Here is a 27,184-nt window from a genome sequence, read left to right on the forward strand (position 1 = left end):
AAGGCAGTGACCAGACTATACCAGACAACACCAGAGTTTTGTACAGCTGCAGCATGACGTCTGTTCTCAAACTCAATCCCTCTACCAATAAAAGCTAACACACTTTATGCCTTCTTAACAACCCTATCAACCTTGGTGGCAACTTTCAGGGATCTACATACATGGATATGGATCTCTCTGCTCATCTACACCACCAAGAATCTTACCATCAGCCCAGTACTCTGTATTCCTGTTGCTCCTTCCAATGTGAATCACCTCACATTCTTTCACATTAAACTCCATTTGCCACCTCTCAGCAGAGCTCTACAGCTTATCTGTCCCTCTGTAACCTGCCGCATCCTTCAGCGCTATCCAGAACTCCACAGACTTTAGTATCATCTGCCAATTTACTAACCCATCCTTCTATGCCCTCATCCAGGTCATTTATAAAAATGACCAACAGCAGTGGCCCAAAACAGACCCTTGCAGTGCACCACTAGTTCATCCTGAAGTTCAGTTACATTTCCTATCAACCACACCCTATATCTTCTTTCAGCTAGCCAATTTCTGATCCAAACCACTAAATTACCCTCAATTCCATGCCTACCATGGGGAACCTTATCAAACACCTTACTGGAATCCATATACTCCACATCAACTGCTTTACCCTCATCCACCTGTTTGGTTACCATCTCAAAGAACTCAATAAGGTTTGAGAGGCACGACCTACCCTTCACAAAGTTATCCGCAATCAGCTTATTCTTCTCTAGAATCTTACCTAATCACTGGAACCCTAGGTGATGAACAAAAGGAGATTGTGCATTTTACATCTAGCCTTTTACTACTTCTGAGATCTGTACTGCACTGCGTCAGTAATGAGGTGTAGAAACTAACCTTTGAAAGTCAGGATGAATTTCTTACTGCATTCCACGATTTATTACACAGGAAATTCTCAGGCATTGCTGTTTATTTTATTAGCCTATACAATGAAGGAGCTCGTTACAAATTGACTCAAGTCCCATGATCTTTAGTCATGCCAATCATGAAGATTTCTAAAACAAGTGGTGCTTTATTACACAATATAATAATTGACTATACAAAAACTATCTTCCTCTTCTTGTGGAGAAGTTCCCAGCATTTACCCCACAGCTGACGATGGACATGCAACTGAAGCCAAGAGTTCACCGTGCAGGAAATAATAGGAATAAAAGAAACAGGAAGATGGTAAGTGCAGCTTTAGGTCTGGTCATCACATCAGCAACAAGACAATACATGGGTGGTGCAACGATAACGTAACTGGATAAGCAATTTAGATGCTAGGTGAGCGTTGTGTAGACACTAACTCAAATCCCACTTCGGATGATTCAATTAAATCCTGGAACAAAAAGCTAGTCCAACAACCATCTAAATCATTGTCAATTGCTGTAAAACCCAACCTGGTTTACTAAGCCTTTAGGGAAGGAAATTCCACCATTCATACCTGGTCTAACCTACAAATAACTCCAGACCCACAGCAATGGGGTTGATTCTCAACTGCTGTCTGTGCAATTACAGATAAGCAACAAATGCTGGCCTAGTCATTGTGACACACATCGCTGATCAAATTTAAATAAAAAAGGATCACATGGCAAGCTTTGGCTTGGTTAGATTCCATAAAAATTGACAAGTAGTACATATCAAGAAGAAAATCGGCAGCTTTAAACATGGATGGGACAAATACTGAAGAGAAAAAGGTATTCAAAAGGCTAATAGGAAAATAAAAGTTGGTTGGGGTGATGAGGAGAAATCATTTGTTAGTTTTTTGATAAGCTGACCATGGGTATAAAGGCTGTGTTATATGTCTCCATCAAAATGCTCAGTTAACAGGGAAATAAACTTTTTCTATGAATATGATGGAGTGCTACAGAGAATTACGATAGCATTACAAGTTGGATAATTAAAAAGTGAAAACCCTTGGTTTGATATGCCACAAGCATTTAGATTAAACCCAGATGTTCTTTGCTTCCAGAAACTATGCAAGCATCCTTCTAACCTCTATCCAGTTCCTGTGCGCTGTGGGCGAAGAAACCTCTAATAGACTTTGATTTAGTAATTACACAATATTTACAACAGCAAAACAGACAACTGCATACATATGGATATTAATGCAGAATGGATATCAAAAAGGGAAGAATCCTTTCCAAACTGCTCCAGACTATTCACAGAAATCAAAATCCTAAGTGAGTGAAAATGATGCAAACTGTGTTTGATTTAAGGATTTCAAAATGAAGTGCCTCATGAAAATAATTTGACTGAACATTTAATAGGTAACCCTGGATCTGGATGAGGAATTGGTTGAAGCAGCAGGACCTTAGGGGAAACATACAGAGAGGAAAAGAGAAGTATTGAACTGTCTCTATGGTGATGGTGCTAGATCTCATAGTATTCTAAATCTTGGCTTTGGTTCAAACTTTGGAAAATGGTCAGGGAATGGGGAAATTGGGAGGAATCAGCCAAGGATCTACGAAAGGAATTAAACAAAATTTACAAATGGTCCCATTAGTGTAGATAAAATTCAATGAAGATAGTTGCAATATCTCACATGTTTTTTGCTGGTTTAGCTTCAAAATAATTACCCTTGCCATCCAATGGCACTGGTTACAATCTCCCACTATCAACATCCCATGGGGGCTTGTCATTAACCAGAAACAGCACTGGACCTGTCATTTCCACACAGTGCCTACAATGGCAAATTAGAAGGGCTGGAACTTCTGAAATAAGTAACATCTCCCAAGACGCCAAAGCCTGTCCATCATCTACATGGCATAATGAGGAATGGCATAGAACACTCTGAACTTGCTTGGGTGAGGAAAGACCCAACAAGTCTCAAATAGTTTAATACAATCGAGGAATGATACCGATTCTTCACCTTCATTGTTCACTAGAGGTTCAAGAAAGCAGCTCACCACCAACTGAAAGTCAACTAGAATGGGCAACTGATGCTGTGACACTTTACATTCCATGAAAATGTAAAAAATGGGCACTATATGTGTCTTTTTTTTGGAAAGGATAAACAAAGCTGGGCAAATGGTTTCTTTTATATACACTTTTCAGACACAAAAATTAATGTATAAAATCCTTAGGCAAGTGAAATCTCAGCAAGAGACACCTGACCACCACCAACATCCCCACCTCATCATGTTATATCCTGCTGTTTGAGTTTAAAGTGCACGTAGCAAAACTGGTGTCAGTTTTAAATTAAAGGCTGTATATCCTGTAGGAGTAAGAATGGAAGATACAATCTGCTAATTAGTATAGCATATTAGATCCTGCAATCCATACCGGGAATTATCCAAACTGCAGGTTGTGGGCAACGTGCAAAGCCCATGCAGCTAGTCTCAATTAGCACTTCTCTTTACATCACTTCCTCTGGTGAGGTTACCAATGATTACATGACCACGCCCACTCCAGCTCTACACCAGACCCCTGCCCTGTCAAGTTTTTACCATCCCCCCCAGACCTCCTATCACTGAGCATGAATGATCAGTCCTCAGTAGAGGTCTCACCATCGCACTACGCTCCCGGGTCAACGAATTTCGTACGTACTGAGACAAATTTTTCTTCCACCGCCTCCACACTTAATTTTTCATAGAATCCCTATAGTGTGGAAAAAGGCACTTCGGCCCAACACGTCCACACTGACCTCACCCAAACGCATTTCCCTACCCGCTTACTTGACATTTACCTCTGACTAATGCACCTAACCTACACATCCCGGAACACTAAGGGGCAATTCAGCATAGCCAATTCACCTAACCTGGATGTCTTTGGATTGTGGGAGGAAACTGGAGCACCCAGAGGAAACCTACGCAGACATGGGGAGAACATGCAAACTCCATACAGACACAGTCACCCAAGGTTGGAATCAAACTCAGGTCCTTGGAACGACGAGGCAGCAGTGCTAACCACTGAGCCACCATGCTGCCCCAATTGTGACTCCCACTTACACTCTCCAAGGACCCCTTCTCCCACCTCAAACATATTCTATTTTCTTGGACACTCCACCCTGGTCTCAACCACCCTCAACTTCTTCATCTCCAATTGCTGCTGTGACTTTGACTGCCTCAACCTGTCCATCCCTCTCCAACCCCTCACTCTCAACATGCATCCCCCCACTCCAACCCCAACCTCACCATTAAACCAGCAGCTGGGGTGGAGGGTGGTAGTTTGGCACAATAACTCAACATTGCTGAAGCCAGGTGCCAACTCTCAGACACCTCCCCCAATACCCCCTTGACCACAACCCCACTGGACTAGACTACCTCCCACCCCGCCTCCTGTAAAAAAACACTGTCCCTTACTCCCAATGCCTCTGCCTCTGCCATATTTGCTCCGAGGAGGAGGAATTCCACTCCAAGACATTCCAGATTGCTTTCTAGTTTCAGGACAACAATTTCCCCTCCCACACGATCAACGTCCGCCAGCGCATCTCTTCCACTTCCCATGCTCCACCTTTGAACCCCACCCCTCCAACTGTAACAAGGATAGAACTCCCCCATCCCCATCCATCCCATTAATATCCAGATAGAGTGCATATCCGCCACTATTTCTTCCACCTACAATCAGACCCCGAAAGATATCTTTCCCTCCCTATCTGTATTCCAGAGACCATTCCTTCCATGACTACCTCGTTAGGTCTACCCCTCTCCCCCAATTCAGCACCCTCCCTTGCTGCCACACAGAGGTGTAAAACACCCCCCCCTCCCCCCCAACTCTGACCAAGGCTCCAAAGGCCCTTTTCACATTCAGAGATTTTCCTGCACATCCACCCACCTCACTTACTGTGTCTGTTGCTCTCAATGTAGTCTCTTCTACATTGGGAAGACAGAATGCCAACTCGGAGTGTTTCAGGGAACAACTCTGGGATACACGCACCCAATAACCCCACTGCCCTGTGGCTGATCAATTCATCTCCCCCTCCCACTCCACCAAGGATAAGCAAGCCCTGGGTCACATCCAGCCAAATCCAAGCCACCCAAAGTCTGGAGGAAGAAAGCCTCATCTTCTGCCTTGGGAACCTTCAACCACACATAGTCAATGTTGACCTCAATAATTTCCAAAATCACCCTCCCCCACCTTATCCCAGATCCAACTTGGCACTATCTTCTCGACCTCTCCCACTTGTCCATCTTCCTTCCCACCTATCTGCTCCACCCTCCCCACTGACCAATCACAAGTATCTCCAACTTGCACCCATCTAACATCTGCCCTGCTACCTTCCACCCAGCCTCACCTCCACATTTCTCTCTCAGCCCCCTTACATTCCTGATTAAGGGCTTACGCCCGAACTATCAACTCTCCTGCTCCTCTGATGCTGCCTGACCCCTGTGCTTTTCCAGTACCACACTTTTGACTCTGATCTCCAGCACCTTAAACAACCCCTTCAAAGGCTATGCCAATGACATTGTTATTCAAAAGCCTCAATGATGAATGACTAATGTGTAGATTAACTCTGATCTTTAATTTACATGATCAGATTATGTTTGAAACATGTTACATTGAACAACATTAAGCAGTATGAGCAGCAGTCCAGCAACACAGGTACATACAGCTGACAAAGCAACTCTGCAAACAGAAATCCTTTAAAAGGAGATCAGACAGTTCATGGAGAATTTATTTGTTCATGAGCATTTGCAATGAGTGGATAATTGCAATTTACACTTTATGGTACTGAGCAGTTAGGATTTGGGACAGGAAAGGTTGAAAGTTCAATCCCTGATCTTACAGAATTAACTGTCTACTTTTAGGGCTGCTAAAAATCACATTGTGTTTAGCTGAGGCTGGATTGTACCAGGGCCGAAAAAGTGTTGCTGGAAAAGTGCAGGTCAGGCAGCATCCAAGGAGCAGGAGAATTGATGTTTTGGGCATGAGCCCTTCTTCAGGAATGAGGAAACCTTTTTTTCTAACTGCTAAGCACTAAACCCTAAATGGACAGGAAACCTTTTTTTCTAACTGCTAAGCACTAAACCCTAAATGGACAGGACGAAAGGATACATATGAATATTGACCAAGTTGTAACTGCTGTCATTTGCTGTTATCCTGACAATCACTGCCTCACATATAGAAAAACTCCACTCCTGATCTCAACCTTGGTTCAAATGAAAGGGAATCTACCCATTGCCCCTTGACAATGATGGTAATGACATTCAATAAATCCTCCACTATCAATATCGCAGGGTTACCTTTGATCAGAAACTGAACTGGACTTGTCATAAATACAACAGCAGATCAGAGGCTAGGAATCTTGCTGAGTAACTCATCTCCTGACTCCTCAAAGCCTGCCCACCATCTACAAGGCATGAGTCAGGAAGTGTCATGGAACACCTCCCACTTGCCTGAATGAGTGCAACTCCAACACCATGGAGCCAACAGGAGTGTGGACCATCTACGAGATGCACTGCAGTAACTCCCCCAGACTCCTCCCAAATCCACATTCACTATTATTTAGAAGGACAAGTACAGCAGATACATGAAAACATCAATTCCTGCAGGTTTTCCTTCAAGACACTCACTTTGACTTGGAAACATAAAGGTCATTCCTTCAATGTCAATGGGTCAAAATCCTGGAACTCCTTCCCCAACAGGGTTGTGGGTTTTCCTAGAATGCATGGAGTTCAGTGATTAAGGTGTCAACTAATCACTAGTCTGGGGCAACTTGGGATAGGCAATAAATGTTGGCACAGCCAGTGATGTCCACACCCTCAGAATGATGAAAATAGAGTGGACGCGAATCTGGAATCATGTTATTTTACATAGAACTGTGTTCCATCTGTAGGAGTCAAGAAAATAGGAGAAATTAAGCATTAACCATAGCTTAGCAGGTAGCACTCTCACCAGAATTACAAGGTTTGGGGTCATGCTCAGGAACTTCAGAATGAGCAAAGAGGGATTCATTGAGGTCTATGGGACAAAAAACTGAAATAGCCCTTCATAGCATCTTGAATACAGTAGAGTTATATCACCTTGGAGACAAAGTCATAAGTCATAAGTCACATGACACTAGGTTATAGTTCAACAGGTTTATCTGAAATCACAAGCTTTCGGACCACTGCTCCTTTGTCAAGTGAAGTGACATCTGACTTTGTCCACCCCAGTAAAACATCAGGACCTCCACATCTTGAAAAAAAAAGAAAGATTTAGGAAGAGAACAATCACGGACTTAGCAGATATTTCTGCCACTCCAACCACTTGAGCACAGTGCTGAAAGAGTGTTGTTCAAGATGCAGCCCTCTGGATGGGATATTAAAATATGGTCCAATCTGCCCCCTCAGGGGGAAATAAAAGATCCAACTGCATTATTTCAAAGAGGAGCAGCAATATTCCTAGTGCTTTGGCTACTGTTTATCCTTCAATCTGCATTATGAAATAGATCATCAGGTCATTACCAGATTGGTATACAGCAAGCTTCCGCAAACACCAATTAGTTGCTGAATTTACTACATTACAAGAGCAAATATATTTCTAAAATTTCAGTGGTTGGAAAGCACTTTGGGACGTCTGGTGTTAAAGAAAGGTGCTATATAAATGTGCAATGAAAGGAGTCTTATTTTGGGATTTGGTTTTCAAAATGGAGGCAAATCAATGTGGGTCAGTTCTGAGAAGTTTTGTTTTGAGCAGGTCAGAAAGTCATCGGGAACAGTGCATATATCCAAACAGTGTGCGCAACTGCAGCCTGGGACCTGGATACATCGTTTGTACTGGTGACTTTATGACAAAATGCATCTGGGTCCTTGGTTGTGGTTGCACACTCTTTGAATTGATGCACTTCAATCATTGTCGCAGATGACTTTCTGATCTGCTTTTAAAAAAAACTTCACAGAACTGACCCACATTGATTTGCCTCTATTTTTGAAAAGCAAATCCTAAAATATAAGACACTTTTCATTGTTCATCCTCTTAACTTCTTTTCCTTAGTCGGCAGAGACTTTTTAAAATAGCTGCTTTGAGTCCACTGGCAGGAAACTTTCATAATAGATTACCTAAGATTTCAGTTCCAATGACTTAAATATTTTTAAAATCAAAATTGCCCGGGCTTAGAAGCCACAAATAAAAGCACTTCAGCTATACTGACTGGTTGCCCCAAAGTAAAATTCTATTTTCCTAAGAGAAAGCTGAAACTTGGTTCTCAACTGTATTTCTTATTCTACTCAAATCAGACTTTGAACCTTCTGTATTTACTGTTGAATTTATTTTAAAAAAAAAGAGTGGCAGCAGTTGAATTACCGTTGTTGAACTACAGTTGTTTTCTAGGATAGAGAAAGGACTCCTGATAATATTAAAATGGAATGATGGGATGAATGCTCAAATAGTTTTCCTCTTAGTAAAGTCTCTTGCATGACAAGTGGATGTGGGTAGCTGCTATTCATATAACTGCAATCCTATTCAGAGACTGACACTTTGAGGTGCTTGGGAAGTGAAATAAGGAAGGAAAACAAGTCAGTCAAAATATTTTAAATTGCAGCAAAATATAGAATACAAACTTCAAGTCAATTTAAGAATTACTGTTCCATTTCATCTCCTCCCCAAATAGCACATCATAAAATCATGATGACTGTTCAGCTATTTACATAATAAGTCACCAGCCCAATCTTTGCACTCTTGTGAAAATCATTTGATTGATCAGCATGAAATGGCTTATCGTTTGAGGCCTTGGTAGGACCTATAAAAAGGATGTGAAAACTGCTCTGTCATCAAATTGATATTGTGCCTTTGACCTGCAGAATGAATAGATTCAATGACCCAGTACCATACTGCCATTGTGCTTTGCAAAACAAATTGTATTTAAATACTTTAGAATTATAATGAATGCAAAAAGAACAGTTGACACTAGTTTGCCAAGTCTATTATTGTTCCTAATTAGTAGTTTTGTATTGGCATTGTTTGGAAAAGTACATTAAATGAGCCTCAGCAAAAACCTGTATACTGCATCAGTGGCTTCAATTGTTTCTCCCTCGGTTGTAAGTTTTAATTTTATTCATTTTATTACAGAGGTATCAACTGGCTTTTCAAAACCACTTGCACTCCTTTGGAGAAGATATGAAGCATGGCCATTGTCAACCAAGTTGGAGGCCTTTAAGAGTGAAAAAAGCTAAGGTTTTGCCAAATGCGCTTTGTGAATTACAGTCAGTTCTGCTATAACATGGTAGTTTTGTTCTCATGCAATCCCATGTAATAAAGAAAATCGTGTAGCATCATTTAAACTAGTGGGGCTGGAATCATATTATAACCAATACATGCTTTAACTGTATGTTTTATTAACTGGTTGCTCTACCTGCCCTGCCACCTTTAATGACATACATTCATACACCCAGGCCCCTCTGCTCCTACACCCTTTGGTGGTACTTTTCATCTTATATTGTTTCTCCATGACCTTTCTACCAAAACACACACTTCTCCATACTAACATCACCTGCCAACTATCGACCCTCTCCAATAGCTTGCCAATACATTTTCACACAGTTTTACACTTTCCTCCTCAGTTTACAGTGGTCCCAATCTTTGTACCATCCACAGAATAGTCTCCTGCAAAACAAGATCAATATCATTAAGACATATCAGGAAAAGCAAGTTCTAAAATTGATCCCTTTGGAGCTCCAATACAAACACTCGTTCTAGTACAAACTGAAAAATATCAATTAATCACCACAGGTATCCTTTATCCACACATCAAAAAATTAACTCAAAACTGAGAATCTTTTGAAAGCAAAAAGCGAACTGACCCTCGGACACACTGAACTATTGAAACAGATGCTTTGGTTCAACTAGTCCATGCCAACTGTGTACCCAAGCTAATTTAGTCCAATCTGCCAACACTTGGCCCATATTCCTCCAAACCTCTTATTCACGTCCCTGTCCTAATGTCTTTTAAACCTAAGTGTACTTGCATTCATCACTTCTTCTGGCAGCTCATTGCACACAAACTAAAGAAAAAAATTTGCCTCCTGCCCTTTTTAAATCTTTCTCCTCTCACCTTCAATATATGCCCTCTAGTTTTGAACTCCCCTACTCCTTTCAAATATTATTGACCTTGCAAATAGTTGTCAAGTATTATCACCTTCTGTTTCAAATGTGCCTTGTGTGCACACTTCCCCTTTTGAAACAAAAACAAATTTGTGCCAAGTAGTTAACCTCATACCTATTTAAATTAGGTGAACCATCTTAGGATGTTTTGTGTTAGAGATACGATGCAAATGCAAGTTGGTACTAAAAATGAAAAATAATTTTGCAGTTCAAATAACAGACAGTACATATTTCCTGTCAATCTTTCACTAACTAAAAAGTAAAGCTACTTACATTGTCTCGCTGATCATAATCAACTGAGCTTGACACTGACGTCAGGCGTTCGTATCGGTCATGGTTTTCGGAATCCAGAGCTGAAGCCACACTGAAGAAGAGGAGAATAAATGCTTCTAACACAGGCCATGACCAGCACAATTACATCACTAACGCTAATTAGCTTGACACAAAAGTGCCATTAAAAGTACTGTGCAGCAGGCCTCGAAGATGCTGATCTTTCTACTTTAACGCTGACATTCAAAAAGGACTGCATTTCAAACTGTATCAAACAGAATATTCATGAGCAGCAATCCTTCAGGTAATTTGTCTTCACTTTGCCACTAAACTCTTACCGTCTCAATGTAGTTAACTGGCATGCTTCCAACTCAAGCAAATAGATATAGACTTGTGCACTTTGGCAATGCCTATATTCTTCAATAAATATTTAAAAAACCTTCAGATCTAACTGGAAACAATATGTAGACAGCCCAAAGGGAGGGCTGTACTAGACCTTGTACTGGGGAATGAGCCTGGTCAGATGATTGAAAAGTCAGCGGGGGAGCAAGTGTAAGTTGATGCATTTTGGTTGGTCAAATGCAAGAAAATGTATTCAGGAAATGGCAGGATCCTGTGTGTACTGACATAGAGGGATCTTGGGATGCAAGTCTATAGCTCCCTGAAAGTAGCAACACAAGTGGATAAGGTGGTAAAGGCACATATGGCACGTTTGCCTTCATTGACCAGGGCAATGAGTATAAAAATTGGCAAGTTATTTTGCAGTTGTATATGAATTTAGTCTGGCCACATTCGAAGCATTGTGTGCAGTTTTGGTTGCAGCACTATGGGGAAGATGTGGAGACTTTGGAGAGGAAGCAAGAGAGATTTACCAGCATGTTGCCTGAATTAGAGTGCATTAGCTATGAAGGCAAGATTGGACAAACTTGGATTATTTTTGCTACAGCATCAAAGGCTGAGGGGGGGGCGAGCTGATAGATGTACATAAAATTGAGAGAGTTTTTCATTTCCAGTGTGGAAATATCAAATAATAGGTGAAGGTTTAAAGTGAGGGGAAAAATGTAAAAGTTTTTTTAAACACAGCGGGTGGTAGGTCCCTGGAATGCACTCCTAGGGAAGGTGGTAGAAGCAGATACAACAGCAATGTTCAAGAGGCATGCAGACAAACAAACATGCAGGGTATAGAGAAATATATACCCATTTACAGACAGTTGGGATTATTTTAGAATGCCATCATGGTCAGCACAAACATGGTGGGCCAAAGGGCCTGTTTCCATGCTGTACTACTTATTCTATACACTTAGTGTCATAATCAACTAAGGTGGCTACTAGCTGTGCAAGAATCATGTACTGGAGACCTTGAGCATTAATACCCATTGAAATTTAACAAAAGATGAAGTGTTTCCACATTAAAATACCTTTAAACTGGTCAGATTATGTCAGTTCAACTATGAAGGATAGAGCTTGTATGTAAAATATTAGGAGCAAATTAGGGGTTGGGAGATATTTTTGCGAGGAAAAAGTGAGGACTACCAATGCTGGAGATCAGAGTAGAGAGTGTGGTGCTGGAAAAGTACAGCAGGTAAGGCAGCATCGGAGGAGCAGGAGAATCGATGTTTTGGAAGGGCTTATGTCAGAAACGGCAATTTTCCTGCTCCTCGGATGCTGCCTGACCTGCTGTGCTTTTCCAGCAACACTGAACAGATGATTTGTGCTGCATGTATTATTTAATCATTGGCATCAATATCCGTAATATAGGAGATCACATGTCCTCTTCAGTCACTATTTAACAGGAAACCAAGATTGGGGAGGCAAGAATGGGAAAGAGGTCCCGACTTAAATGTCCAATTGGACAAACTCTCTATACAAGACAGAAACTACCTTTTCCATTCGGATTTTGCCATAATTCCCAAAGTTTTCCTCAAATTCCTTCAATGTCACTGGGTCAATATTCTGGAATCTCCTCTCTAACAGCATTGTGGGTCTACCTACAACACATGGATCGCAGTGCTTCAAGATGACAGCCTCTCACCACCTTCTCAAGTAAACCAGGGACGGGCAATAAATGCTGGGACACGTGCCTGACAAGTAGTAAAAAAAAAAAGCACTTTCAGGCTAAACCCAATAAAACAAATTGCTAAGCAGCAAATGCTTGATTTATGGTGATGGACAGAACTACTTTCCCTGTTCTGAGCAGATCTCCTTATTTCTCTGGACACAAGATACATGCATACAGCTGAGTAACATTCCACAGAATGGAGATGGGGGTGTAGGAGATGATAGAGGCAATGACATATGCCAACCTCTTCAACTGTACAAATGTTAATTTAACCATTCTTTTTCTTTAAAATTTTTGTTGAGGTTTTCAATTTTAAATTGGTTTTACTTGGAAGTTAATATATTACTAGTACTTTGACGCACAATCATTAGATTGAGATGGTTAAATAATGGTACAATTAAAACAAATTTTCAGAAAGTTTACCAAAAGAATCTAAAACATGACAGTAAAGTGATAACGAATTTCCTAAACTTTGCTTTTTCAAAAATGTTCTTAACATGTCAAAAATAAGGCGGAGACTTGCAAATATCACCAAAATGAGATCTTATGGGGACAATTCATAGAAGAATAGGTCACTTGATGCACTGACGAACATGCCTCTGTCATAATGCAAAAAAGAGTTTCAGTCATTTGCTTTGTGACTTGTAGGCATCACAGAGTGGAAATCAGCCTCGTTATTTGCCTATGGTGATTGCATTTTAAAAATAATTAGTTTTTCTCAAAGTGCTTTGTGGATTTGATTGAAATGAAAATTGCATTATCATTTCTTTGTTCTGCTATATTTCAGCACTAAAGCAGTCTTGCACAGTAAATACACAGTGAAGGCTTAATTGCCCAGTGACTTGACATCCAGCTGGAGTATAATGAAAATATCAGTTCTCTTTCACTGGCCTATTAAGATATCAAGCACATCAGGCCTGCTGACATACAAGACAATGCCACTTTAAACATGGAATCATGTTGCCAATCACCACCACCTCTAGTAGTTCATCAGCTGGCATCATGTGCAACTTGTGAGGGAAGAAAGAGAGAGGGGTTAGATAAGGGTTAAAATTTTCAGAACCAAGGACCTTTGAAAATCATCACCGTCAACAGGTAGAGAAGTAAAAGGCAGATGTTCAGTTGGGACTACCAACAAAATAATCAGAAATTCTGCATTCCAAATTCTGTCAATCGGAATTAGTTTATACCTATCCAAGAAAATCCCAATCATCCTAACTACCTTTCTACACTTGACATTTCTACATTTGCATTAAACCGTGGTTTGTTCAGCACGTAGTTTATAAAATTTCAGTCTACTCATTACCCACTACAGGCCTGCGTTCCTCTATCTTAATTCCACTAGAATATTTTCACTTCCCATACCTCAAATCAGTACACGAGTGGCTTCTCTGACCATGACTACCCAATTAATGTTTGGAAATGTTAAGCACTGGCAAGGTTTGAAACAGAAATAAGGGCAATGCAGAACTGATACTCATGGAACTTTGTTTTGTTCTGAAACAGTTTGCTGAATAAAACATCACTGAAATGATTCAAACTTTTTTTAATGCAGTTTAGATATAAACATACAAACAAGGAACTAAGGTAGGCCACTCAGCCCTTCAAGCCTACTCAATAAGATCATGGTTTTAACCTCAACTCTATATTTCTGCATGTTTCTGATAACCTAAGTAATCAATAATCGACCGATTGTTGCTTTAAAATATTTAAATAATCCGCATCCACTGCCATTTTGAGACAGGAGCTTCCAAAAAGACTCAATTTTAGAAAGGAAAATTAAAATCCTCATCTGTATTAAATGGATGACTTATGACCCTAGTTCTAGATTCTCCAGCTAGAGGAATTTTTCTTGCAACATCTATCCTGTCAAATTCCCTCAGGATCTTGTTTCAATTAAAGATACCTCTGATTCTTCTATGCTACAGAGGATATGGACCTAGTCTGTCTAGCCTGCCCTCAAGGCAATCCATTCATTCCACGTATTAGTCTAGATAACCTTGAGAACTGCTTCCAATGCATCAACACCCTTCCATAAGTAGAGTAATACTTGTGGTCTCACCAGTGCCCCGTACATCTGAAACAATGTCCTATTCTTGCATTCAATATCCCATACAATAAACATAACATCCTATTAGTTTTCCTGATTACTTGCTGTTATCACGTGCTAACTTTCTCCGATTCAGTCACTGACATCTAGATCTCATGACATCTCAATCTCTCCATTGCGACAAAATTTTTAAAAACATTTCTGCCAAAATGGTCAAGTTGATGCTTTCCCACACTACGTCCATTTGGCAGACCTCTGTCCACTCAACCTCTCTCTAGTCCTTTGTAGGCTCATGCCCTCTTTCAATTCACTTTCCTATTTTGGGTCATCAGACCTTCACTCCCTACAATTTACGTAAGTGATTTGGATAAAAAAAAGTGTTGAAGCCCTAGCATTGACTCCTGTAGCACACCACTTAATATACTGTCAGCTTGAAAAAGACCAGTTTCACGCTACTTTCTGCTTCCTGTGAGCCAGACAATGTTTTGTCCATGCCATTATGTTACTCTTAACACCATGAGTTTTTATTTTCCACAATAACCATTGATGTGGCACCATTTCCTACGCCTTCTGGACATCCAAGTACAACACATTCACTGGTTCCCCTTTATCTACAGCACAATTTATTGGTGTTAGTTGACAAAGTAAAAAGTTTCTCTGATAAAACCATTTTAGCTCTTCCAGATCATTCTGTTCATATCCAAGTACTCTGTAATAATGTCTTTAATAATAGCTTTAACATTTTCTCTATGGTAGATGTTAAGCTAACTGACTTGTAATGTCCTGCTTTCTGCCTCCATCCCCTCTTTTTGAATAAAGAGGTTACATTGGGGCGGCACAGTGGCACAGTGGTTAGCACTGCTGCCTCACAGCGCCAGAGACCTGCCTCAGGCAACTGACTGTGTGGAGTTTGCACATTCTCCCCGTGTCTGCGTGGGTTTCCTCCGGGTGCTCCGGTTTCCTCCCACAGTCCAAAGATGTGCAGGTCAGGTGAATTGGCCATGCTAAATTGCCCGTAGTGTTCGGTAAGGGGTAGATGTAGGGGTATGGGTGGGTTGCGCTTCAGCGGGGCGGTGTGGACTTGTTGGGCCGAAGGGCCTGTTTCCACACTAAGTAATCTAATCTAAAAAAAAATTAGCTATTTTCCAAAAATAAAAGGAACCTTCCTGAATCTAATGAGTTTTGGAAAATTAAAATCAAAACATCAACATCTCACTAGGTACTTTAAGACCTGAGAATGAAATCTCAGGACCTCTTACATTTCCAACAATTTATTCAGTATTACTTTCCTGGTAATTGTAATTTTTGAATTCCTCCCACCCTCTTAATTCCTGATTTACAGCTATTTCTGGAATGCTGCTTGAACCCCTTCTAGTAAAAGCCCAACTCTAAACTCCGAGCAAAGTTTATGGGCAAATACCACCAATTGCTGTGGGTAGTTGGTTTTCCCAATGCTGAATATTAGCAGCATCTAAGAGATCGCTATATAACCACATTAAATTGCAGGACAGTCCAACTGAACATCGGTGATTAAGAACAATTAACATTGTTTCGATACCAGGGTTGACCATGCAATAAGTGCACCTTGTGAGAAGCTTCACTGTATGTGATACAAGGTGGATTTTATGAATTTTAAATAAACCTCGTCACCAGAAATTTCTACATTATAATGGGTGTATGGCCAAATTAGATTATAGGAATAGAGTTAATTGACGATAGGTTCTGCAATTATTTTTCTTTCAACCTTACTGCTCCTGCCCAACCGTTCCCCAGTTTCACACCTCCAATACACCAGCTTGTCAACACTACTTACTTTCTCAGCTTATGTTTCCTCATTTCAATTTATGACCTCCAACTCCACGTTTTCCAATGCTTGTCTATTACTTTTTAAAATGTTGCTCTCAAATGTAATCCTCCTTTCCCACAATTGTTCTCTCTTAAATCTTACTTCTCCCTGGAGCATTCTGAAATGGCACTAGCGGTCACATATCCCAAAACAGAGTTTCTTCAGTCTGGTTTGTTCCGTTGTTTGACCAAATTCAACTTAAAATAATAAATCAAGATTTTTTTTTACTGTGATACAACTACTGGAACAAGGTGATCTTGTAAATGTTTGGTTAATACCATGGTGGTCAACTGTTCAGCATCATTCGGTAATAACTCAGGAGCCCCCAAGGAGCTCTAGCTATTATGCTTCATGTGCTGCAGAGGAAGATGGTGGGCTAGAAAAGATGCACAATTCACCAGCCTCACATTTTGGCTGTATGCAGTTTCTGTGTCCCTCTTCCAATGACCATGCAAATAAACTTCATATGGAGACTGTCTGTTTGTTTGTTTGTGGTATTCGACCTGCACCTACCAAACTGAAGATCATATTATAATTGACCTTGTTCTGAAATCACACTAATTTGCGGGAGGATGTTTCAGAGACTTGCACTGTTGGTTTTTTTTGGTATGCATTGTTGCTTTTTAGTGGAGCATCAGACTCAAAACCACTACAATTTCAGGTGAAAATGAGAAGCAATCTAAGCTTTTGGGCATCCTGTCAATTCACTCCATGAGCTCAAAATCCCCCTTCTCAAACCAAACCTTCAGTATTTTCCCTTAATCCCCCAATGATTGACTCGCTGCCTTTCTTTCCTAAGTCTATTTACAAAGTACTTTGGGATATTCTAATATTGAATGCACTTAGTTGTAAGTCATGACAAGCGGTATGATTAGCAAGAAAAACTTCAATGGTTCAAATACAGTCCTTCAGAACGAGTTATATTAAGGTTTGGACAGATTATTGAATTTAAAATTATGTACAGCTTCTCACATGGGCAGCATACAGTGAGCATTGAGAGACTTGATGCTATTTTGTAGAGGTACAAAAGTTCATTTACTATACATGCCAGAGGAAAATAAGACACCAGTAGCACCCTCACCATTTTTTTTTAACATTAGTATCACCTCAACCCAGAGATCATGTGAATTAAAATGTTAATATTGTCACAGATCATGGGAGAGGTAACTAAAATGGAAAAAAACACAAACGTACTATTCCCGCTCTTCCGCTCGATGTTTTCCACGTCTCTTTCTAAAAATGTAAAAGAAAATTCTTAACAATACACAAAAAGGACAGAAGTTCAATTTCAGAACTGGTTAGCTGGTTAAAGAACTTTGAACTTGTGCTAAGTGGGGAAGTTGCAATGGTTTCTCTTGTCATGCTATTCTAATATTAAGATTGCTGTTTGCAATATTAAAGTCTAATGTAGAAATTCACCAGCATTGTCGGTTGAAGGCAAATACAACAACCATGTGTTGTAATAGTGAGGGGGTAATAGGCCCAACAAATATGTCTGCTTCCATTTAAACATGTGGACAGTTTTCTTTTTGAAAAGTAGTTTTCATGGACAACTCTTACTCTAGTTCCAACTGAAGACAATTTATATCACAGTCTTTTCACAATGGAAACAATAAACAAGAGAAAAATAATGATGATTCCCAACACGATCCAATGTGGTGATTCAACGAGAGCTAGAGAGAAGGAAAGCATTGTACCACCAGGACAATTACTGGGGTGGGAGAACAAATACACACCCAAGTATGCAATTTCAGAATCATAGGATAGTACAGCACAGGAGGGCACTCAACCTTTCAAGTTGATGGCAGCTCTTATCAGGTGAAATGCAGTTATTTTCATCAGCAAATTATTTAAATAAAGATGTAATGAATCGACCAAGAATTAGTGCTTAAGAACTGACCACTCACCTGTTCAAAAACACTTCTGAGGATATTTTGAGTGCTGCCAGTAGAGGCTTAGCTTTGGAACTTCAGTGCACCATGGAAATAAACTGGTTGCACACATTCACATGATCTGTCTTTAGTTCTAAAGATAGTGCCTTAGTCAACCTGAGTGCAGCCCAATATATTGGAAGGATCTGGTTAAGCTCAGTGCATGTAACCCAAACAAAATGCACTCCCAATAATATAAGACCAGAGAACTTACATGTCTAAAAACTTTAATCACCTGAATCAGAAACAATAGCTAAAATGTTGATGGGACAGTTAAATGGACAAAAGAATTAAATTCAACAGTTTGATATCCATCATTTAGTAAATTTTAATAGAAATGATGCAAATGAAGACAACTTACTGAAGATGTGTAGGGGAAAAAGAACTTTGATTAGTTACTAGGTGAAAGAGGTGGTTCCTAATAGTGAAATGCAAGAATTAGTATTAATTTGGCATTACAGGTAGTTCTAAAATGCAACAGTTGCATTCTTGTGCAACTCTGCATTGTAGAAAAATCATGATTTAGAAACCGTGCTTAGTGTTTGGTAATGTAGCCCCATTACAGTCAAAATGTTTTAAAAGTTTGCACTTTAGAATCAGCGTTCCCGATTTGTCAATTGTGTTAGTGAATTAGTATTGAGGAAACCTTCATTAAAGCAGAACGACCTGTATTAAGAACTAGGTTGTGTGAAGCAATGGAAACCTGCAACCAGATTGCATTTTACAAAAAAAAACAAGAGTCAATAATGCACCACTATACAATTCAGGACACCATTTGGCAATATTAATATCCAGTTTACAATAACTACTTGGAAGAATTCTGAAGAAATGGTTTTAAAAGTGATTAGCATAACAGCTGAAATAGCACCTCTGAATAGGAAAAAAAACCTATTTTGAATGGACATAACCCATTTCACAAGGTAACACCACCCAGAAAACTAGGGCTGCCCATTTTAAGTATTACATTAAAAATATTCAAAGTAATACAGTTGGGGAACTTAAGCTGTATTTTCAAAGCTCTGTGCCCAGTTGATCCATTTTTTTAAAAAAATTGATGAATTCCACTGATTTGCATTGGAATCAGGAAATAGAAGTATGGAACGTTAATGTAGCTTTATTATTTCCCAATTAAAACTTCAGCAACCGTGTGCTGATTTATCTGATCTCAAAAGTGACAGAGGCGATGATAAACTCAGTTGGTTCAAGTGCGACTGGAGGTCAGTGAGGAGAGGCACAGAATTAGATGCATCCATTCATCTGGAGTGGTTCACTTGACTATGAGTACATTCCAGACAGTGACACAGGTAATAGGGAGTCTTATTTTTAATAAATGTTTATGGATGCAGAAATGAACAGTTCAACAAAGAAAAAGGCAGAAGATAAATACAGGTTTTGAAGTTATACAGTGCAGGCCATTGTTTTATTGCAATCAATCATTCACAACATATGGGCATTGCTTATTGTCCATCCCCAAATATTCGAGACGATGGTGACCTGTCTGATTGAACTAAGTTTTTGCAGAGTAGGGACACCTATAATGCTACTCAGCAGGATTTTGATCCAGCAAATGGTGATATATTTCCAAGGCAATAAGGTATGAAATTTTGAAGGGAACTTGCAGGTGTTGATGCTTCCATGCACTTGCTGTCCTTGACCTTCTAAATGGTAAAAGTTGTCAGTTTATAAAAGGTGGTATTGGAGGAGCCAAGAGTTCTGCAGTGCAGTGGGGAGGGGGAGTGAATATCTTAATGTATTCATTTATGGGAATTTGGCTATGCTTGCTGGGTTAGCATTAATTGCCCAGAGGACAGTTAAGAGTTGTGGGTCTGGAGTCACATATAGGCCAGACAAGGCAAGGACAGTGGTTTCCTTCCCTAAAGGGCTTTAGTGGATCTGTCTTTCATGACAATCAACAATGACTTCATAGTCAGCATTAGACACTTGATTCCAAATTTTACTGAATTTAAATTCCACTATGTCAAGATGGGATTTGATCTTGGGTTGATGGACTCTTGGTCCAGTGATAATACCCTTTGGGCACTGCCTCCCACAAACACAGGGGGGGGGGGGCATGCCAAGATGGGTGCCAATCAAATTGTCTGCTTTGTCCTAAATAGTGTCTAGGTTCTTGGGTATTGTTGGAGCTGCATTCATTCAGGTCAGTGGAGAATTCTTCAAGCATACTCCTGACTTGCTTTGAGGAGTCACACACCTTAGAACTTTGGCTACAACAGCAGGTCAGAGACTCAGAGCATACAGCTGGTTCAGCTTAGCCCAACTAACCCAACACCAATGTTTCACTCCAGTCTTTGCCAATGTAACCATACTGGTCAAGCTGTAATGGTTTCCAACCATCACCTGATTCTTGGACAGATGATGTGGCATAACAGAGAAAGACACCTAAACAGCAAAGAGATTAACTTCGCCTTCTGCTCATTTGGCCATCGTAAAACTTAGCATGCATCATTGGTGTACAATATCCATGAAAAGGTAGATGAAATTTACATTATTGTATTGGATGATAGGCAAAGATGAACGAAGAATACAATGGTTTTCAAATAAAAAGAGCAATTTCCAGAGTCAAAGACTTCTACGGCAATAATGGTGCAAGAGAGTGAACACCGGAACAAACTTATTAAATCAGTAATTTAGTTCCAGCTGTTTGCAAATTGAAGTTTTGAGACGTTTAATCTTTTCACTATTTCAAATTTCATCAGAATTGTGCAGTTATTCTAAAACTGCTACTCATTAATTACAATCAACGTACCAGATTTTGCAGCAGAGTACAGCACAGAAATGGGCCCTGCAGCCTAACTCATCCATGCCAACCACGTTTCCTAATCCGAATGAGTACTATTTGCCTGCATTTGACTCATATCTCTCAACCTTTTCTTTGCATACACTTGCCCAAAATGTCTTAAACATTGTAATTGCATCTGCTTCTACCACTTCCTCTGGCGGTTCGTTCCATATATGCACCTCCCCTTGTGTGAAATTGCCCGAGGTCCCTTTTAAGTCTTGCCTCTCTCATTTTAAACTTATGTTATCTGCTTTCGGACTCCCCTACCTCATCAATGCTGCTTATACTTTTAGAAAGGTCATTGCTCAGCCTCCTGTGTTCCGGGGAAAAGTATCATGTGAGTTGTGACTCACCTAATTACTGAAAATTGAACTAACTTTTAAAAGGAGACAAGCATAGCGTTTGAGGGGAGAGATTAAGTTTATGGCTTAATTACTGAACAAACTTGCTTTGGAAGAGTTGGGCCTGTGCACTAAAGGTTGCCTAGCACCAACCTTCAGGAGTTGCCTTCAGTTTTCCAGGACACTTGGATGAATCAGTGCAAATACTTCAAACTTCATTAAACAAGACACTTTCTCCTTTCTGAGAGGCTAACAGACCTTAAAACAAGCTGAAGGTGTATCCCTCCCAGTGACTGGAGTGTGTTTTGGGAACCTGAGTATTCCCAAATATTCAAAGAATGAACTCTACTTGGCTTTGCAGGTGAATGGAATTTCTTCCATCACTCTGTAGTGGTTAGCATTTCATTATCATTGGAGGAATCTTGAAGAACCATGAGCAGTCATCCAATTTTATACTTTTGAGTTCAGACCCATGGCCCATTGGATGTTTCTGTTTGAAAAAAAGTGTCATGTCTATAGAACCGCATTGTCTTGTTTCCCCTGTGAATGTATTTAATTGGGATTAAGGAAATATAGTTTAACTCTACTATATAGTTTAGCTGCTAAACCAGTTTTTCCACTTGTTTACTATAAGCTAAACTTATTCCTCAAACAAGTCATTTTTGAATGTCAAATAAACCTGGTCCTGGATAACAAAACTACTGAAATGAAGCAACTGACCAATTTAGTAATTAAATTTAAACATTTACACTAATAGATTTCAGCTGATGTTCACCAAACCCACTAGTAGTTGAGTACTGAGAAGGGCCTTGAATTCAGGAAAGTATCACCATATTAGGTTTTTACAATGTGTCAACTTTTTCAAAAGTAGTAGATCCATAGTTCAAAATACCTTCAACTGAAGTTGCACCCAAATTTCCAAAGACAAAAGCGATGCAGCTTACTAGAAAATACCAATCGGACAAATTGATTATCTATGTGTTTGCTGATTAGTTAACAAATAGATTCACATAAAAGGAAGTTGTTTATCTTATTTATGTTATTTGCCTATAACAAACTGAAATGCATCTGTCAGGATGCTACAGCTTCCTGGAAACTCTCATCTTGGGTCAGAAACCATCATTCAGCTGGATTTTCTTTTTGAATTGTACCTACTGTGATGAAGGTAGAGGGATTCGGCATGCACAATACTTGCAAGTAATTCATTAGATGAAATAAATATGGATTAGTTTCCTTATGAAGCAAAATTATAATGTAGGTTTGGAATAAAAACAAGTTTTCGATCTGTACACTCCTAATTTGAGCAATACAATAGCATTAGCTCTTGGAACTGTGCCCATATCCTACCTTCTATTTGGCCAGATATGTGAGCTCCTACAGTGGAGCTCACACCACAAGCATTTTTGCAAAATATTAAAAATCCAGCATCTGGAACAAATTCCTTCATTTAAAAGTGAAGATTCAGTATGAAGAATCATCTTGGAAGCACAATTTACATTGCAAATTGACTAAGACTTGTGTAGAAAAAAAGAGAATGCAAGTCACCTATTGCCTGTGCAAGGAATCTGTTTAGCTCAGTTAGCTGGATCGTTTATTCACCTAGCAGTATGATTTCTTTGTGCAAAAGTATCCCTAAACCCCTTAGAAAAACTGCAGAAACCTGTAACACTATTTAAATAGTGTTGTCCTTTTGTTCCCCGAAACTTGAAAGGGTTCGGAAAAGATTTACAAGGATGTTACCAGGGTTGGGAGGATTGGAACTATACGAAGAGGTTGAATAGGCTGGGCCTGTTTTCCCTGGAGCATCAGAGGCTGCGGGGTGACCTTATAGAAGTTTATAAAATCATGAGGGGCATGGATAGGGTAAATAGACAAAGTCTCTTCCCCAGGGTGGGGGAGTCCAGAACTAGAGGGCATATGTTTAGGGTGAGAGGGGAAAGACAAGAGAGACCAAAGGGGCAACCTTTTCACACAGAGGGTGGTTCATGTATGGAATGAGCTGCTAGAGGAAGTGGTGGGGGCGAGCACAATTGCAACATTTAAAAGACATCTGGATGGGTATATAAATAGGAAGGATTGGAGGGATATGGGCCGGGTGCTGGCAGGTGGAACTAGATTGGGTTGGGATATCTGGTCAGCATGGATGAGTTGGTCTGAAGGGTCTGTTTCCGTGCTGTACATCTCTAGGACTCTGACTCCCTTCCAAAATGAAGGTAATATTTTCCACAGATGCTTCATGTAAATTTTTTTCCCCCCAATTACTTAACTTATTAATCTCTCTTTAAATTTTACACCCCTCTTGCAAATTGCCTTTCCACCTACTTTTTGCCATCTGTGCGTTTGGGGGGGGGGGGGGGGGGGAAACAGAATTATACAAAAAGCGCAGGTTCAACTCCTGTATCAGCTGAGGTTACCATGAAGGTTTCTGTTTCTCAACTTCTCCCCTCATTGGGGGATGTGCTGACCCTCAGGTTAAACCACCACCACCACCAGTGTATTTCTAAAGACAGTATTTTTGTGGTCCTCTGAGATTACGGCAACTTTATTTTTACTTTCATGATGTATTCCCAAAATTGTATCTATAATTTAAGCTTCAAGTTGAACAAAAAGTATATTTTTGCATTAATCACTATTATCCAGGACTAGCTAAAAATCTTTTTCAAATTGACATTAACATTTGTTTAAATTCTAAATCACAGTTAGCAAGGTGGAAGACCAGTTAGCAAGGCATTGAAATGATGGAAAATGGTTGATAATGTCAACAGCGCAAATCATATTTGCTTTCAAATTTATTAAATATTTATCTATTACTCAACATGGAAGTGAATAAATTCATTAATTTGCAGAACATTTTTGATATTAGGTAAGAGAGCACAATCAGAAAACACAAAGTAACTGAGAACACTCAGTGACTGGTTGAGTGTCTTACATCTATTCGAAGCTGGATGTATTGAGTGGAGCCTCAGAAACCCACAACCCCAAGATACCTTGGCCAGCTGGTTTAGTGCCAATGCCATTCAGTAATTTTCCAAACTTGCAGTCATTTAACATTGTTACACTTGAGCAACCTACACAGTCCTGCACAGTTTATGAACTCCTGAATGGAATCAAGTGCGGGCAGCAGAGTTTAACTGAAGTCAAAATGAGATCACAATTTAGGACAATGAGGACAGACTGCTTTTTGAAAACCCATATTGATGAGTGATTGTCTATTGTCAGGTTAGCTCTTGTTAAGTAGTGGAACAGGTAGATGAAGCACAATCTGGTGAATTGCAAAGTAATCATTTTGATGGGAAGAACAAGGGAGAAACAAGTCTGAAGGAGATGCCAGAGCAGAGGAACCTGTTTATGAGGATCTAAAATCTGGATTTAGGCTGTTGTCAGGAGCAACCATTTAATGCATGCTTTTACTAACCACAAAATGGCTTCTTAATAAAAGTAAGATGAAGTAACATAATAAAACGGCTTTTTAGGCTGCAAATTAACACTGTTTAAAATGGCTTTTCACCCTGCTAAAAGCTGCATTCCTGAGTTAACAATCAATCAAAGATTAGCAGACAATGCGCCCTTCACAGTATGGAATTAACCACGCTGGATAGGACATTACTAACCATCCTAGTTAATCTTGAAGATGTAGGTGCAGAGAGATAACATGTGCAAAACAATGTTGGTTCCCAGGAAATACTAATGGGTTAACCTGCTGTCCTTAATATCATTTTATTACACTTTATTGGATTTACTCTGTAATTAAGGCTGCACTATTTCTTGAGAACCATATAAAAGTTGTCTGTGTTTTAAAGATTGTATGCAGCTTTTCCAGAGTGCACGGAGGAGTTTAACCTCTGTTGCTGATTAACCTATGCCCAGCTTCGTAATAAATTGTTAAAACTTGCTTAAAAAAAAAGAGAGGCCGAGCTGCTAGTGCTTATTTGACGGATCGTGGAACCGAGGGGCCCCTTTCGGGGGGGGGGGGGGGGGGGGGGATCCAGATTTACATATACAAGTCAATTAACATGTGAAAGGACAGGATAAAAGCACAGGTAATGAAGCATACAGTATTTTGGGCTTTATTAACAGGGACATACAGCGTAAGGAACTTATGTTGAACTTTTAAAAGACTTAGTTGAACCTCAGCTGGAGTATTACATCCATTCTGGATGCCACACAGGGGAACGATATCAACGCATGGGAAAGTCCAGTAAAAATTCACATGAATGATTCTACAGATGCGGAACTCTTTCTTGAAGAAGGCTGAGTGGAGATTTCATAGAGATATTCCAAATCTGGATGGAGTAGATAGGGAACAATTGTTCCTTCAGGGGAAAGGATCAACAGCCAGAAGGCTCAGATCTGTGTAATTGGCAAAAAGGAGCAAAATTCACGTGAGAAAAATCTTTTTCATGCAGCAAGTGGTTAACATCTGGGATGCACTGTTGGAAGTAGATTCAGTTGCTGCAATTTAAAAAGGGAATTACATCACTATCCATAAAGGAGAAACATGCAGGGTTATCAGAAGGTGGCAGGAGAATGGGTGCAGGTAAGTATGGACCAAGGAGTAGCAGATGGAGTTTAATTTCCATAAACGTGGGGTGTTTCACTTTGGTAAGGAAAATCAAGGCAGGACTTGTACACAAATGGGAGGGTCCTGGGGAGTGTTGCATAAAAAAAAAAGAGACCTTCGGGTGCAGGTTTACTGGTCAGCTAGAAAGGGTAGTGAAGGTGTTTAGTACACTTGCACTTATTGGTCAGTGCGCTGAGTACAGGAGTTGGGATGTCACGTGGCTGTATAGGACATCGGTTAGGCCACTTTTGGAATACAGCATTCAGTTCTGGTCTCCCTACCGAAGAAAAGATGTGAATCTTGAAAGGATTCAGAAAAGATTTATAAGGATGTTGGAAGGTTTGAGCTATAGGAAGTGACTGAATAGGCTGGGGCTGTTTTCCCTGGAGCATTGGTGGCTGAGGGGTGACCTAATAGGGGTTTATAAAAGCATGAGGGGCATGGATAGGGTAAATAGTCAAGGTCTTTTCTTCCCCAGGGTAGAGGGGTTTAAGAGGAGAGGAGAGATTTAAGAGGGACCTAATGAGGCTGGTACAATTACAACATATAAAAGGCATCTAGATGGGTACAGGAATAGGAAGAGTTTAAGAGGGATATGGGCCAAAATGTTGACAAATGGGACTATATTGGTTTAGGACATCTGGTCAGCATGGATGAGTTGGACTAAAGGGCCGGTTTTTGTGCTGTACAACTCTATGACTCTAAGTAAGTGCCCAATTTAGAAACAAAAGTTACATTGATATTAGCATTCACTTTCAACATTTCTGCTAAAGTAGCAAGAGATGCTGTTGTTATGCTGCAACAGACATTGCCATCACCATCCGTCCCTAGATTCTATCCCAATCAGGTCAGTTGTCGAGTCCTGCATAGAACCCAGTTACAGTACTGCATTCAATTTTGGGTAATGCAGTTCTGGAAGGATCTATTAACCTTGGATGCCACAAATCTATGAGAAAAGGTTAATAAGACTAGTGTTTTAAAGCATAACAACTAAAAACAAAACTGCAGATGATGGAAAGCAGAAACAAAATTCAGTAGATTTGGCAACACCTGTGGAGAGAAAGCAGAGTTAATGTTTCAGGTCCAGCGATCAGAATTGGCAGTTGATGACATGGAACATGAAGTTGATTTGTACTCCTTTGTATTTAGAAGGTTGAAGGGGTGATCTGATAAGTCCTTGAGATGACATTTGTTAGGTTAGCTGCAAACCAACTCCTTATTTGGCTAGGAGATCAACAAGGGGACATAGACATAAGAACAGATTTAACCTTCGAAACTAATACCTCGG

General features: G+C 40.0%; 1 protein-coding gene across 5 annotated transcripts in view; it reads right to left on the reverse strand.

The window, feature by feature from the left end:
• Nucleotides 1-27,184, reverse strand: part of LOC140456847 (CSC1-like protein 2) — a 211,279-nt gene that overhangs the window by 91,877 nt on the left and 92,218 nt on the right. For 4 of the 5 annotated variants that reach the window (XM_072550790.1, XM_072550789.1, XM_072550788.1 and 1 more), the window contains exons 4-5: nucleotides 17,458-17,496; nucleotides 10,312-10,402 (exon numbers count right to left, since the gene is read on the reverse strand). In XM_072550790.1, coding sequence (XP_072406891.1) covers nucleotides 10,312-10,402; nucleotides 17,458-17,496 — 130 coding nt within the window. The remainder of the gene's footprint in view (nucleotides 1-10,311; nucleotides 10,403-17,457; nucleotides 17,497-27,184) is intronic. The other variant, XM_072550786.1, reaches the window with a different exon arrangement.

Source organism: Chiloscyllium punctatum, chromosome 3 (genome assembly GCF_047496795.1).
Source record: "Chiloscyllium punctatum isolate Juve2018m chromosome 3, sChiPun1.3, whole genome shotgun sequence".
Taxonomy (NCBI): Eukaryota; Metazoa; Chordata; class Chondrichthyes; order Orectolobiformes; family Hemiscylliidae; genus Chiloscyllium; species Chiloscyllium punctatum.